Here is a 13,542-nt window from a genome sequence, read left to right as displayed (position 1 = left end):
TAACCATCACCATGCGTTTCGCTGCCGTCTATGCCGCCCTCGCCATCACGGCCACCGCTCTTCCTGCAACCTCTTTGGAGCAGACTGGAGCAGCTCTCGGTATGCTCTTTTCACATGAACTACCACGTCCACAGAAGCTCTTGCTAACCACTCTTTTCTAAATCAGATGCTCAGGCTGATGCTTGCGCCGACCTCGATGCATACCAGACCTGTACTGGAGCCTGCAGTGGGCTCGCCCCGGGCTTTGCCTGCGCTATCAATTGCCTCATCGCCTACTGCGCTTAAACTGTTACCCTTGGTACTTGGAGCTGTGTTCAGGCGGCAAATACGGGGAAAGACCCTGGCTTCGTTGTTGGATGGGGGTAATCTTGGCCGTACTCTCAATTGTACTCAGGGTCTGTAGACTGGCCAGCCGTTCGTTACTCGCATGCACAATGAAAAACTGTTAAAGTCGACTGTTTCTAAGTGAAGGACCCATAGGGTGATATCTCAAAAGAAAAAGTAGATTGTGTATAGATTGGTATCAAGTTGAGTACAGCCCCTTAACGCCAAAGTAGCAAACCCTCATGATCCAAGAGAACTCGCCGTACATGACGCTGAAATACCAAGATCAAGCCATTACACCATGCAATCCCGTCCCAACGTTATCATATCATGTCGTATCGTATCCAGTGTCTATCAGCGCCTTCCAAAGCCACCGGCCATCTGCTTCTGCACATATTTAGCGCCCTCTTTCTTGATGATAGGTAGGGCGTAGTCCTTGAACATGCCCATGGCCTGCCTCTGCCACTCCGGCTGTCCAGGCTTTCCCGGCTTGCCGCCTCCACCTCTACCACTCCTGCGGCGGTCGTCGTAGCGATCATCGTCGTCGTATCGACTGCGCCTGTCGCGACCTCCATCGTCATAGCGAGAGTCGCGACGCGGCTTGCTGTTGAACATATCGTCGTATTTGTTATCGTAGCCGTCGTCGCGGCGTCTGCGATCGTCACGGGGCTTGTCACGGCGGTCGCGGTCATCGTAGTAGGGGTCCTTCTCTTTGCGGCGGCGGTCGGACTTGTAGCCTTCGGACTTGTAGCCGTCGCGGTCACGGCGCCCATCGTCTTTGGGCCTGCGAGGGGGGTAGTGTTCGTCGTATGAGTCGTAGGTATCCTCGTGCCTGGGTCGGCGGGGGCGGTCGTCGCGGCGCTCCTCGCGATGCTTGCGTCGAGGTTGGGGTGGTGGAGAGTCAGAGTCAGAGTCGGACGAGTAGGACGGTTGCCTGCGATGGCGACGTGGTCGGGCTCCACGAGGGTCGCGTTCTTCTGCTGCTGGGTTAGCTGGAATTGCGAAGAGCGCTGACAGGATGGCATACCTCTAGGTGGTGGTGGCATAGATTCAGGTGGTGGAGGTGGCATGCCCTCCATTCCTGGCGGCGGAGGGGGAGGCGGCGGAGGATAACCTTCGTGGCCTGGTGGAGGCGGTGGAGGATAGGCGCCATGCGGGGGCGGTGGAGGGTTGTTGGGATATGGCGGCGGCGGCGCATCGTCGACAGGCCTCTCCTTGCGAGAACGGCGGTGATCGCCTCTTCGGCTATCGCGATAGTCGCGGTAGTCTCTCTTGTCGTCTTTGCCAGGCGCCCATTTTGGCTTGCCGTTCTCGTAGCTGTCAAAGCGGTACGTGCCCGGATCTGCTTCCTGTCAGCGCTGTGCCAATTCAATGCATGCCGGACTTCTTACGTGATGGCGGCGGGGGCGGCTGATCCGGTGAGGAATGTCTGTCTCTATCGCGACGACCCATATTGTTTGCTTGTTGTAGCGGTCAAGGTGCAGGTAGTGGTTGTTGAGTGTAGGTGTCAAGGTAGCGTGGTCTAATAGTCGGCGGCGAACATCTGACACTTAAGGCGCGGCTCTCGGCTACGACGCACCTCAGCCCAGTCTCACAAGACACCATGTCGTCATATGCCCTATTGCCTCAGCTCGTAGTGCAAGAGTGGAAAATTTGCGGGGCTGCCGACGCATTCGAAGCTTCGCGACGGCGTGGCAGAGCTCAAGTGGGCTGTGTATGTAGGCTGTGATCATCGTGCATGGGCAGCACGTCTAGACGGGCCCACTTCTGCAAGCCATTGCCGTCCGCGATGCTCAACTGGCCAGGTTGTGCGCCTGAAGAGAAGGGCCGTTCCCCCGCAATGAAGCGTGGGATAAACTGAAGATCAGGGTCTTCCGGAGATTTCGACCATGGGGTATTGCTACGTGGTGTGCAGAGGGTGGTGCTGCCTTATGCTGATCTATCACACGCCCGTATAGACGTCAGGGGACGCTGCACTGCCCAATCGCTATACCTGCTGACTGATCTCGTTACCTCAGTCCTGCTATCCTGACCTTGCCCACGGTCACGGGAAGCGGTGAACTTCGATACCACATGCGGACTAGATCCCATGACTCAAGTCTTCGTCTACATCATACTCGGGCTTCAATCGTATCGCGACCGAATTTTGACTATTCGGCGACATCACAGTAGCTCACCAAGATCCAACGTCACCTCGTTCATCGAGCAGACTACGTCACACAAACGGCACCATGGTAAGAGCATGTCGATCAAACTATCACACTCATCTAGGCTTGATCTGAATTTCCACCAACGTCACCGTCGTTCAGAACATCTCGATAGCCTGAGGGGGCTGGGAACTAGACTGGACCTGCATAGAGTTGCAGTCTACACGATAAGCGTCTTAGCGGCCTCGCTCTTGAACGTACTACGTAGTAGACTAGATCTGATCAACCTCTGCTGCTGCTCTCTCTCTTGTCTCTGCTTCCTCTCTATGTGTAGGCTCAGAGCAAGCTCGACCAATATTAACTGAAGCCGTCCAGACGGTCACGAGGAGCTCCTGCGCAAGAGCCCTTCTGAAGCTGCAAATATTGAACTCCAGTGGTCCTGTCAAGATGTTCCTGGACCTCGGTAAACTACGTGTACGCCGTCTTGGTTCGGACGCGAGCCCCGGAACTCTATCTAGCTAGCTTTGTTGAGATATCAGGTACCATATCGCAATAATTGCTACCTCTATTGTGAAACAAAGGTTACCTGTTCACCTGCTAGCGCGACTGCAAGCCAGCAGATTTCATGTACAGATTTTGATATTGGTTGATTTCTGGCTTGTTTTTGGTTTGACGGGTCACCAATGGTCGCACCTCATACAAGGGAAAGACTGAACACCCTAGAGGCTACATCAAGAAGAAACCCTGCAAATTAGGTGGCCTAACGTCGATGTAGGCTCCAGACCTGTCCAGGTTTTCCCTAGGTTGACGTGGTCGTGTACTGGACTTGGTCATCCCAAACGACTATATCCGCTCTCGATACATTTGAGGAGCTGGGAATCTACTGCCCGCTACCTCGCTGATAGTGATGCTGGCCACGACCTTGAGCTGGGGCGTAATACCCGCGACCACGTGAGTTCGCAGAATCACCCCCTCGACTCTGGCCAGACGTGAACTGCCCGCGCCCGCGCGAAGGTGTAAAGTCTCCTCGACCATGACCAGGTACGAATTGGCCCCGTCCGCGAGAAGGTGCAAAGTCAGACTCTCGACCCTGACCGGGTGTGAAGTAGCCACGTCCGCGCGGAGCTGCAAAGTCTCCTCGGCCTTGAGCTGGCGCGAAATTCCCACGACCGCGAGGTCCGCTGTTGTAAGCACCCCTGCCCCTTCCACCACCCCTTCCTCGATTGCCATGAGTAGGGAGCGGCCAGAATGTTTCACGTGTTTCTCTGTCCACAGCCCAACTTCGTTCTTCCATCGTACGCAATACGATTGGCCCACCTTTCTCTTCCCTCACAAGAATCAAAGCTCGATTCGGCCGATTCTCTCGCTTCAGCACATCTCTCAGGCGTATAAGCAGAGCAGCGAGTTTCCTCAACGGTTCCTGCTGGTTCTGCTCCCATGTCTTCACCCTTACAGTTGCGACTTCCTCCTTGATCCTCGATACAACACCGGTACCTTTCTCGTAGGGAGCGGTGTAAAGCAACGATGTACGACCGAACCAGAGCTGATCTTGACATGCGACCAACCCTGATGCCAATGGGCTATAAGCCTGAGTTTTGAGCTCTAGTATCTGGGCTGTTGGTACGATATGGCCTTTTTGCAGGACCCGAATTGGCGCATTGTAATTGAACCTTGGAGGGTTCACGTGTGAGCTTCCGCTCACCGCTGCTGCTTCGGTCTGTGTGAGATCGTCGGGAATGATGCCGTCGTCGTATGCATCTGCTTCGAAGCGACAAACGACGTTGAGAGGACCCATTGCATATCGTATAGCCCGATAGTGACTCGTCGCATCCTCCATGTCTTCAGTTTTCTTGGTGAAGGCTCGCTCGAAGTTGAACCCGTAACTCTTCCCGTCTGAGCGTTTCCACCACCGTGACTCCCTGCGCACGATGACGAGTGTGTTGAAGACTAGATACAGATTGAGGCGGAGAGGTGCGTTATTCTTGCCCTGAGCAAATTCCAATAACACACGGAGATTGTTGCGATCTGCGAGAACGTCGACGTTGTGGAAAGTGGTGTTTGGTGACATAACCCGGAGGGCATTGAACATCGGCAGGTACGGATTTTTCGGTTGGCGAGCGTAGTTGTAATCGTTGGAGTCCCAGCCACTATCCCTTTCGACAGTGTGCGGCAGGCTTGGCGGTTGCCATTTTGCTGGCTCGCCGGGAACTAGATAGATGTGAGTCTAACAATACTCGAAATTTTAACTGGCACCCCGTTCAAGGGAAAAACCGAACACCCTAGAGCCTACATCAAGATAAAAGCTTGCGAAGCGGGTGGTCTAACGGCGATGTAGGCTCCTGGGTGTTCAGTTTTTCCCTTGTATGAGGTGCTGGCAAACGCCTGGCTGGAGGTCATGGTATACTCACCAAATATCGTATTGGTACCGTCTTCCGCAGCCTGCCAGTTGTAGCAACACAACAGCTCCGGTTCCTCGTCCCATGTTACTGGCTCTGGTACCGGGATGAGTGCGGTCTTTTCGATTGTCTCTACAACATGTCCTGCATCTCTTGCAATAGTGCTGTTGAAGCGCGCCATTTTTCTCCTGCGTTTCTCAAGTACGACTGGATCGATCACTTCTTCTTCAGGAATTTCCAGAATGGCATCCCCACCGTCCGAATCGGAGTCAACGCCATCTTCGGCCGCAATGGTGGGCTCCACAGCACTGTCACCCTGCAGTTGCTGCCAACTCGAACCACCCAAGGCCAGGGCAATCTTCGATTCGAAAGAAATGGCCGCCGAGTTCATGTCCGGTGGTGCAGAAGCCGCCACAGGATTCGGCTCGAGTATGCGCTGCTTTGGTGGATTGGCCTGCGAGTCTCTTTCTGGCGTATCTGACTGATAGTCTTCTCTTTCACGTTTTCTTCCACTACTGTCGCTCGGGCCACTAGTTCGCTCTCCAAATGCTTAGGAGGGACGATGAGCGGGAGGATTAAATTTAGGCGTGTACACAAACGTACCGTACATGCCGGCTGTTTCGCAGCGCCTTCCCAGCTCTTGCGCTAGAGGTTGATTACGCGCACGTTCAAAGGGGTTGTAACTTCGATTGGAGTAGAGGCGCCTTCAGACGTATTTGTGGTGAAGGGATAGGTTGTGTTGGTATGGAGACGCTGGATAGGCCTGAACCAACTCTGTCTATCGGGTTAAATATGTTGGAATCAAGTAACAACCAACGGTAACTTGGACGTGGTAGTGTGGGTAACGAGACGACAGATTGTAGGGAGCAGGGAGACGCGAAGGCCGGGGTGACGCGACTTGGAAGGCCTCGATGAGTGAAACTGGGTTAGCGCTTCGGCTAACAGCGTAGCGCGAGTGATCCTTCGATCGTCCAAAAGCACCTCCAGGGCTGGACAATTCAGAACGTCCTCAGTTTATAGATGCTCCCGATTATTGCACCTGCACTGTCATGTGTATCCGCAGGGGATAATTAGTGAGTTCGAGCAACCTTTACGGTTGCCCGCGAGACCCGATTAACGCATTCGTCAGAAAACCAGTAGATTGAACATAGCATCGTAGTATTTTCAGGACTCCAGCACGATGTAGTCCAGTACTATAGGGCCATTCATATCAACTTACAACTTCCATCCCCGCTTCTTCGAAAGCGCCGTCTCCTGCCTGACCGCCAAATCAGCAATGATTTCCTCACTGCCGCCACCCACAACCTAGCACACGTTAGCATCAGCATACTATCCTGGGCTTCACATTTCAAGGAATCAAACATACCATCATCCTCAGATCCCGACTAATCTGCTCAACAATAGCACCAGGCCCACCCTTCTGATACCCAGCACCACCGAAGATCTGCTGCGCCTCGCGGTTCGCCATTTCAAGTATACGACCACCGTGCACCTTGCACAGGGCAATTTGGCCCGCAATCTCCGGATCCTGCCAGCCGAGCGGAGATTGCTGGATATGGTATGCGAGTTGTTCGAGCCATGCCCAGTGGCTCTCTACATACCGGCCAATGGTAGCGAGTTTATGCGCAATGATCTGGTTGGCGATGAGGGGCTTGCCGAATGTGTGTCGCTTATGTGCGTAGTGGAAAGATTCGCTCAGACAGGTTCGCGCTTTTCTGTTGCAGCCTATGCTCATGATGTAGCGTTCTTTGTTGAAGTTGGTCATCACAATTCGAAAGCCTTCGTTCTCTTTGCCGATGAGATTGGATACAGGGACGCGGACATCGTCCATCTCCACGAAGCTTGCGCCTCCACCCTTTTGCCCTGAGTTGGGAATACGGCGATGTGTTAGTCCGGATGAGTCGGTGGGAATGACAAGGACGGAGATGCCAGTGGCGCCAGGTCCTCCAGTGCGAACGGCAGTCGTCATGTGTGTAGCCCATGGCATGCCAGTAATCCATTTCTTGTACCCGTTCACAACGTAGTATTTTCCGTCTTCGGTCTTGGTTGCCGTAGTCTGGAGGTTCGCGACGTCGGACTACACACTTCAGTTAGCATTCTCTCAACCAGAAATGTAGACGTGTTGGGGAGACGGTATACGTACACCACCACCCGGCTCAGTAATGCCTAGACAGAAACTAGTCTCCCAAGTAAACAACCCTGGCAACCACTTCTTCTTCTGCTCCTCAGTTCCATGATGTACAATCGGCGGAGCACCAATCACGCTGCCACCGCCCAGAGCGACACCTACACCACCCTCTATCCTACTATTCTCATCCGTCATGATCAACAGATGGAACAAGTCCAAGTCGCCAACCAGTATGCCCGCGGGTCCTGGAACATTGCGTGGGCGGTACGGTTCTGGCACGTCCGCGAATGCGTAACCAGTCTGCGCCCATTTGTGCCGTTCCTGGGCTGGAGCCTCGCCAGCTTCCTCCCACTCGAGCATGTACGGCTTTATGTTTGTATCGATGTATGTGCGAAGCGCATTGCGTAGTTTCTTGTGCGACTCGTTGTAGTAGGGGGAGGCGAGGGCGGAGTACCACGAAGGCTCGCTCCATGGGGCGAGGTTGCCGAAGGTCTCTTTCTTCTGAGGTTGCATTACGGAGGGAAGAGGCGTATCGGCGCGCGGCTTGGGGTTCGCCATCGTGTCTGCTTGGTGGTATTACAAGACATTTCCGTTGGAGTGAGAAGCATACTTAGGTATTGGACTACTTGGTAGTGGAGTTGAGATGCCGCGGCTGAGAGACGACGATCATACTGACTCGCGTGCTAAACTGCGGGGGTGCGTAGCCGATTCGCGCGTCCCCAACGCGTCCGCCCTCAAATGTCTTCTTGGGTTTCGCGCTCGAGCATGAAGTCTTTCCGCCAGTTAATACGGTTACACCATACCGTGCAAAGCTCGAAGGTCTTCTTCGTAATCACTCAGAAGACCATCTGAGCAATCTGGAATGAGAAACGAGGTGAAGTCACGACAACATGAGGGATGGCTTTGAAGTGAAACCTGCGAAGCTTTATTACTGTCTCGATGCTATTTACACGGACTCAAGTCTTCCGGCATAATGTCGTTCATTATTATATTCCTCCACTCGTATCAAGTCGTCAAGACGATACGTTTACCTGACGCAGTAACCACCGTCGATGAGGAGATCGGAACCCTGACATTGTTAGTGACTTGAAGAGGTATAATCTGGACGTGTAAACTTACAGTGCAGTAGGATGAGGCGTCAGAGGCGAAGTAGACGTAGGCACCCTTGAGCTCGGTGGCCTTGGCGTCACGGCCCATGGGGATCATGGAGTGCCACAGCTTCTGGATGTCCTGGGGAACGAAGTCGGAGAGACCAGTGTCAATGTATCCGGGGGAGATGGAGTTGACACGGGCAAAGTCCCTCCACTCGTTGGCAAGAGACTTGGCGAGGTGAATGCAGCCAGCCTTGGCGACGTTGTAGGAGGCCTGCTCCTGGGGGAAGTTGGCAATGTGGCCAGACATGGAGGAGGTGATGACGAGGGAACCAGTCTTGCGCTCGCGGAAGTGGAGACCGACGGCACGGGCGCAGTTGAAGGTACCAGTCAAGTCGGTCTCGATGACCTCCTTCCACTGCTCAACGGTAGCGTCGAGGATACCGTTGTCGGCAGTCTTTCCGGCGTTGGCGATGAAGACATCGACCTTGCCGAAGTCCTTGATGACGTCGTTGACGAGCTTCTCGCAAGCGGAGTAGTCGTTGACCTGGCACTTGTAGGCCTTGACCTTGACGCCGTACTTCTCGCTCATCTCCTTTGCGTTCTTCTCGGCGCCCTCAGCGCGAGAGTTGTAGGTGATGGCGAGGTCGGCACCGTACTCAGCGCATCCTCGGGCAGCCTCTGTGCCAATACCGGTAGGGCCGGAGGCACCAGTGACGATGACGACCTTGCCCTTGAGGCTGAAGAGGTCCTTGAGCTCGGTTGCTTGGGGAACGTTGATCATTGTGGCGGTTGTGAGGGTTTGTGAAGAGAGTAGAAAGGTTTTGGGGTATATAGAAGAGAGATTGGGTTTGAGTGTGATGGAATAAGAAGATGGAGGCTGATCTGGAGGGGCACGGAGGGGTTCAAGTACTCCTCTGCGGCTGAAAAGACTTGATGGACAGCTTCACGCATTAGCGGTTAGTGAGGGGCGCTGGGTCGACAGTGACGTGTGGCTCGTTCTAACAGCTTCTGGACGTCATGCCACCGAGCTTGATTCGCCAATGGCACCAAGATGTGGACAGTCTGGCTTCACTATTCCGCTGAGATCCTAGCGACCGACGGGGGTGGGTGGGTTGCTGTGACGTTCCTGCCCCTCTGTTAGCTTGCTCTACGGGAGCTTGGGCCGCCTCTTCGTGTGCTTCGGCGCGTGAACCCATCGCATTGCTTTTTCTCCCACGCGTTATCATCGATTTCTCCGATCCCGTGGCTGACTTTTCCAATGCTACAACCTAATAACTTTAGGTACGCTTGTCTCGTGTCTTGCCTAGGTGCCGCCGAGCTGTTGCATGTTCCCAAAGTGGAACCCCACGATTGATACACGACATGCGCTGTCAGCGATTCATGCTTTGACAAAGACATTTGGCCGTGTCAACCCGCGCGTCTAAGCTGCTCGTGCGGTACGAAGCCGCCACGCTGCCACATGAGCACCTTATGCCATGTTGAATGTAATGCACACCCACATGTGCTACTGTACTCGGCCTTGGCTACTAGTAAGCAAGGCGCTGTGCATTGCTAACTGGGAGCCTGGCAGATACAGTAATCGTTACTCAGCTCTTTCTTCTTCATCGAGGCATCGGTCGTCTGCTCGATCCTGTTGGAAGACTCTGCCAGACCCTGCATGTAGCTGCAGGCGAACATGGTAGCAGCTCCGAGAATCTCTGCGTACATCGACATGTAGCCAGCGGATCCGATCGGTCGTGGAAACCTTGGAACTGCCGGCCTAGAGCGTGATTGATGTTGCACGGCCGAAGGAAAACCGCGCATCCATGGAAGCTCCACGCGTGCGGAAGCCGTCTCCCAACCATCTACGATCTCAACACGCAGAATCAATGGGGCTTTATTGTCAATATACATGACGTTGCCGGTATCCGCCGTACGCTGACTTAGTTTGCCATGCTCCATCGGTCCCGCGCATGGCTGATGGGAATTTCATTTCTCCGATGCCGCAGACGCACGTGACACACCTCGTCGGCCAAACTTGGAACCTCCCATTTCATCTCAATAGAAACCTACGATATCGTATCTGGCTCGGCAAGCGGTGCTTGATCCAATATCAATGTCGAAACCGCGAACGTGTAGTCTTGTAGCACCTTCTAGCTCGATTAGCCAAGCACCTGCCACCGGGTCTGATGCAGCCCTCTGATTCGCAGCGATGCGCAGCCATGGGGTTCACCATACTTTTGCTCATGCTTCGCCATTGCCCCTGAAGGTCGATAGCTAACACGTAACATTCGTCTGCATCGTTCCAGACACATTTCCACACTTACCTACCCGCAACCCGCAAGTCCGCAGCAATGGTGCAGAATGCACTCCTCCCGAAGCCCCTCCCCGCCGACGCCCTCGTAGTCGGCCAACTGGTTACAGAGCCCCTACACCCCGAACGCGACTCCTTCTACCCCGATAAAGCGCACGCAGAGGTCGACGATCTGAACGACTTCCACATCCAGCTCCGCTACAAAGATCTCTACTCAGTCGACACCGAAGGCCGCTTCACGACCAACTATGGCGCGAGGTTCGATCTCGGAAAGATATACAGACAGCCCAACCTGCTCACTGTCAAGGCCGAGCAGATGATACAACGGACCACGCAGTCATCGTCAAGAGCTTTCCAAGCCGTCTGCAACGACCCCGAGGCACGCATCTGGATGGCGGAACAGATCAAAGCGGGCAAGCCACTCTACATCGTCCTCGGCCTGACCGAGCTCAAGAACGCAACCTTCAAGCGCGCCAAATTGCGCGACGCAGGCGCCTCGAACCGCATCAACGAGACGCCCATCGAGAAGGACGCCAAGGTCCCCGGACCCCTCCGTGGCAGAGCGGAAGCCAGCTTGGGCGGAATCGGCACCGAGCCATCTATATCTGGTGTGTTTGGCATGGACGTACGCCGCGTTGCTGCGCGGCTCACGACGCCTGCGGAGCCACATCGGCTGGAAGATATTGACTACAGGTGGTACTACTACGACGTGCCCGGCTCGGTGGACAAGGAACAGTTGATGGTGGGGCTGGGAGCGCCGTTGAAGGCGAATGAACTTCGTCTGATGCTCGACCTCACAGACGATGATGTTCAGGGCAACCTCGACGCTATCAGCAAGCTCAGTCTGGACGCTCTGAGCGCTACGGCGAGCCCCATGCTTAAGCCTAGTACGCCCATGCTGAGGGGGCGCTCGCCTTCTCCTCATCCTACCATGCTACGCTCTTAGTGTCATGCGGTTGATAATGGTTCACACCTTTTGAAGCAGCGATTTGGGTTATGGATACGTATGATAGATTTACGACGAGCGTTCTGATAACACATATACGACCTTGTACGGCCTGGCACTTCTCCGCTTCTTTCTTATGTAGTAACTATCCATCTGTTCCGTTTCCGTTCCCGATAATCAAGACTTCATTTCCATCAGAGACCTGATTACCGTCATCACGATCACCAGAGTTCAAAGTCATAGCAGAAGGGGTTGTTCAGAGTGAAAGTAATCATATTAATCAAGCAAGACAGACCTGCGCTTGCAGTAAAGGTATCATAAGACAACAACCAGCCAACTGAAAACGCCCCATGTCGATCGTATATACGTAACTAAGCGTGGACATGACCATAAACAGTGGACATCGTGACAGGCTAGCAACAACGCCTTGAGGAGATCCAAACGCCAATTGGGTAATCCAAGAATTTGTGGAGAAGAAAAGCAACGAAGCAGCGCAAGTAAGCGTGGCTCATGATGCGGCGGCAGGTACCTCGCATGTCTGTGACGTAGTCTCGACGACAGCCTCAACAGCGGGTACTTCAACAACGGCAGGAGCAGCAGCTACCTGTTCGGCTACTGTTGTTGTCTCTTCCTCAACAACAGCGGGTACTTCTTCAACAACAACACTCTTCTTCTTCTCAGGTGTCACACAGCTAGCATCGAATACGTTTGACAGACGCGAGGGCTTCTCGATTCCAGCATCGACAGTGACGTACGAGGTAGCGTCACAGCCTTCAGCATAGAACTCACTTGGTGCAAGGTCCCCCAGTGGCCTGCGGTCCTCATCCATGGCATCTTGGACGAACTTGCGCAGGCGAGGCTGCTTGGCAGGCAAATCGGCTAGGATATCAGTCTCGTAGCCGTCGTCAAAAGACGAAGCGTGGTTGCGCTTGCGAGTTTGCGCAGCGAGGAAGTCTGGTGGTGGGACGTTCTCCTTGCCGCGGTCTTCGTTGCTGGCCTTGGTCTTTGCGTCATCGTCGGATGAAATGTCGAGGACAGATGCGGAGTGCTCCATAAGGTTTGCGGCTTCCTGCTCGGGCGTGTCCTCGTGGATCTCGAAGAACCAGCTCTTGGGCATGCTGTCATCGACGATTGGGGTCTGCGGGGCGGGTGCTGAAACAGGCGTGGCGGCTACGGTAGGGGCCTTGGGCGTGTAAGTCGAGATGGAGCCGCTGAGGGCCGCGTCGATGGAGAAGGGTAGGCTGGGGCTGCTCTGCGTGAAGGATGGAGGGTCCACGCGTCGGAAGGGCGAGCTGGATGCGCGACGCTTTGAAACAGCATGGAGACGCTTGTTCTTGGGCGAGCCGCGGCTGGTGGAGATGGGCGTTGACTTGGCAGTGCTGGGTGACGAAAGTGCTTTGCGCACAGACGGGACGGAAGGCGTCGCGTTGAGGCTGCTGGCACTGGGCTTGACCGGCGAAGTAAAGATGGCCGGCTTGATGTATCCTGCATCGCTGTGGCTGGCTGTCTTGGACTTCTTGGTTGGGCTGTTGAAGATGGACGGGTCCACGTTCTCGGAGTCGGCATCTTCGAAGATCTCGGGTGCGCGCTGGCGCTTACCCGTCGATGGCGTAGGAATTGACTTCAGGCCCTGCGGAGACGCGAAGCTTGGTGTAAGAGCTGTCGCATACGCGTTTAGTGAATGCAACGGCACGTGGAGTGAAGCTATTTACCATTTTGCCTGTTCTTCGCGCTCTGGAGTACCTGGAGACGTGACGAGCCAAGCTCGGCAAACGGCTGGCGCGTAGAGGTGGCCATGGTAGAGACTGTCGGTGGTGTTGTGATAGCGATTGAAATGATGCGAAGAAGGTATATCGGCCCGAAAGATCAATTGACGCGATTGAGATATCGGGGTAGTGGTGTTGTAGGTGATTGTCGTTGGGACGGAAGGTGCGAAAGGTGGGGTGGTTATCGTATCTCGTTTGAGCTGGAGCGCGCGACTAGGTCCAAGGCGGCAGACCGAAAACAAGAACAACAACAAATGTCTCGACTACGACTCTAACAGTGGATAGAGAAAGCTGAGTCAACGACAGAGAACTTGGACACGATCAAGTCTGAAGAGAAGAGATGGGAGAAAGAAGGATGCGAGACTGGGTCATGAAGCTATTACATGGGCGCACTCAACGCGTCCCCAGTCTCCCTCCAACTTAGCGTGTCCATCACGCACTTAGGGGC

At 54.5% G+C, this 13,542-nt stretch overlaps 5 protein-coding genes across 5 annotated transcripts; 1 reads left to right on the top strand and 4 right to left on the bottom strand.

Moving 5' to 3' along the window:
• Window positions 1-678: 678 nt before the first annotated feature.
• On the bottom strand, window positions 679-5,258 carry J4E84_005520 (uncharacterized protein; the record flags this gene model as incomplete). The annotated part of the gene is made up of 4 exons (XM_049388117.1): window positions 679-1,301; window positions 1,352-1,666; window positions 3,789-4,679; window positions 4,880-5,258. The coding sequence occupies 4 exons, from the start codon at window positions 5,256-5,258 to the stop codon at window positions 679-681; spliced, it is 2,208 nt and encodes a 735-aa protein (XP_049244357.1).
• Window positions 5,259-6,082: 824 nt separating this feature from the next.
• On the bottom strand, window positions 6,083-7,553 carry J4E84_005519 (uncharacterized protein; the record flags this gene model as incomplete). Its single annotated transcript, XM_049388116.1, has 3 exons — window positions 6,083-6,172; window positions 6,234-6,944; window positions 7,011-7,553. 3 exons carry the CDS (start codon window positions 7,551-7,553, stop codon window positions 6,083-6,085), a joined length of 1,344 nt encoding a protein of 447 aa, XP_049244356.1.
• Window positions 7,554-8,022: 469 nt separating this feature from the next.
• On the bottom strand, window positions 8,023-8,870 carry J4E84_005518 (uncharacterized protein; the record flags this gene model as incomplete). The annotated part of the gene is made up of 2 exons (XM_049388115.1): window positions 8,023-8,064; window positions 8,115-8,870. The coding sequence occupies 2 exons, from the start codon at window positions 8,868-8,870 to the stop codon at window positions 8,023-8,025; spliced, it is 798 nt and encodes a 265-aa protein (XP_049244355.1).
• A 1,552-nt stretch (window positions 8,871-10,422) lies between these two features.
• On the top strand, window positions 10,423-11,328 carry J4E84_005517 (uncharacterized protein; the record flags this gene model as incomplete). The annotated part of the gene is made up of 1 exon (XM_049388114.1): window positions 10,423-11,328. The coding sequence occupies one exon, from the start codon at window positions 10,423-10,425 to the stop codon at window positions 11,326-11,328; it is 906 nt and encodes a 301-aa protein (XP_049244354.1).
• Window positions 11,329-11,836: 508 nt separating this feature from the next.
• On the bottom strand, window positions 11,837-13,125 carry J4E84_005516 (uncharacterized protein; the record flags this gene model as incomplete). The annotated part of the gene is made up of 2 exons (XM_049388113.1): window positions 11,837-12,987; window positions 13,041-13,125. 2 exons carry the CDS (start codon window positions 13,123-13,125, stop codon window positions 11,837-11,839), a joined length of 1,236 nt encoding a protein of 411 aa, XP_049244353.1.
• Between the last annotated feature and the right edge of the window lie 417 nt (window positions 13,126-13,542).

Source organism: Alternaria hordeiaustralica (assembly GCF_023758085.1).
Source record: "Alternaria hordeiaustralica strain BMP 2776 chromosome Unknown scaffold_9, whole genome shotgun sequence".
NCBI lineage: Eukaryota > Fungi > Ascomycota > Dothideomycetes > Pleosporales > Pleosporaceae > Alternaria > Alternaria hordeiaustralica.
The sequence above is the reverse complement of the archived record's forward strand: the minus strand, read 5'-3'. Positions and strand labels throughout refer to the sequence as shown.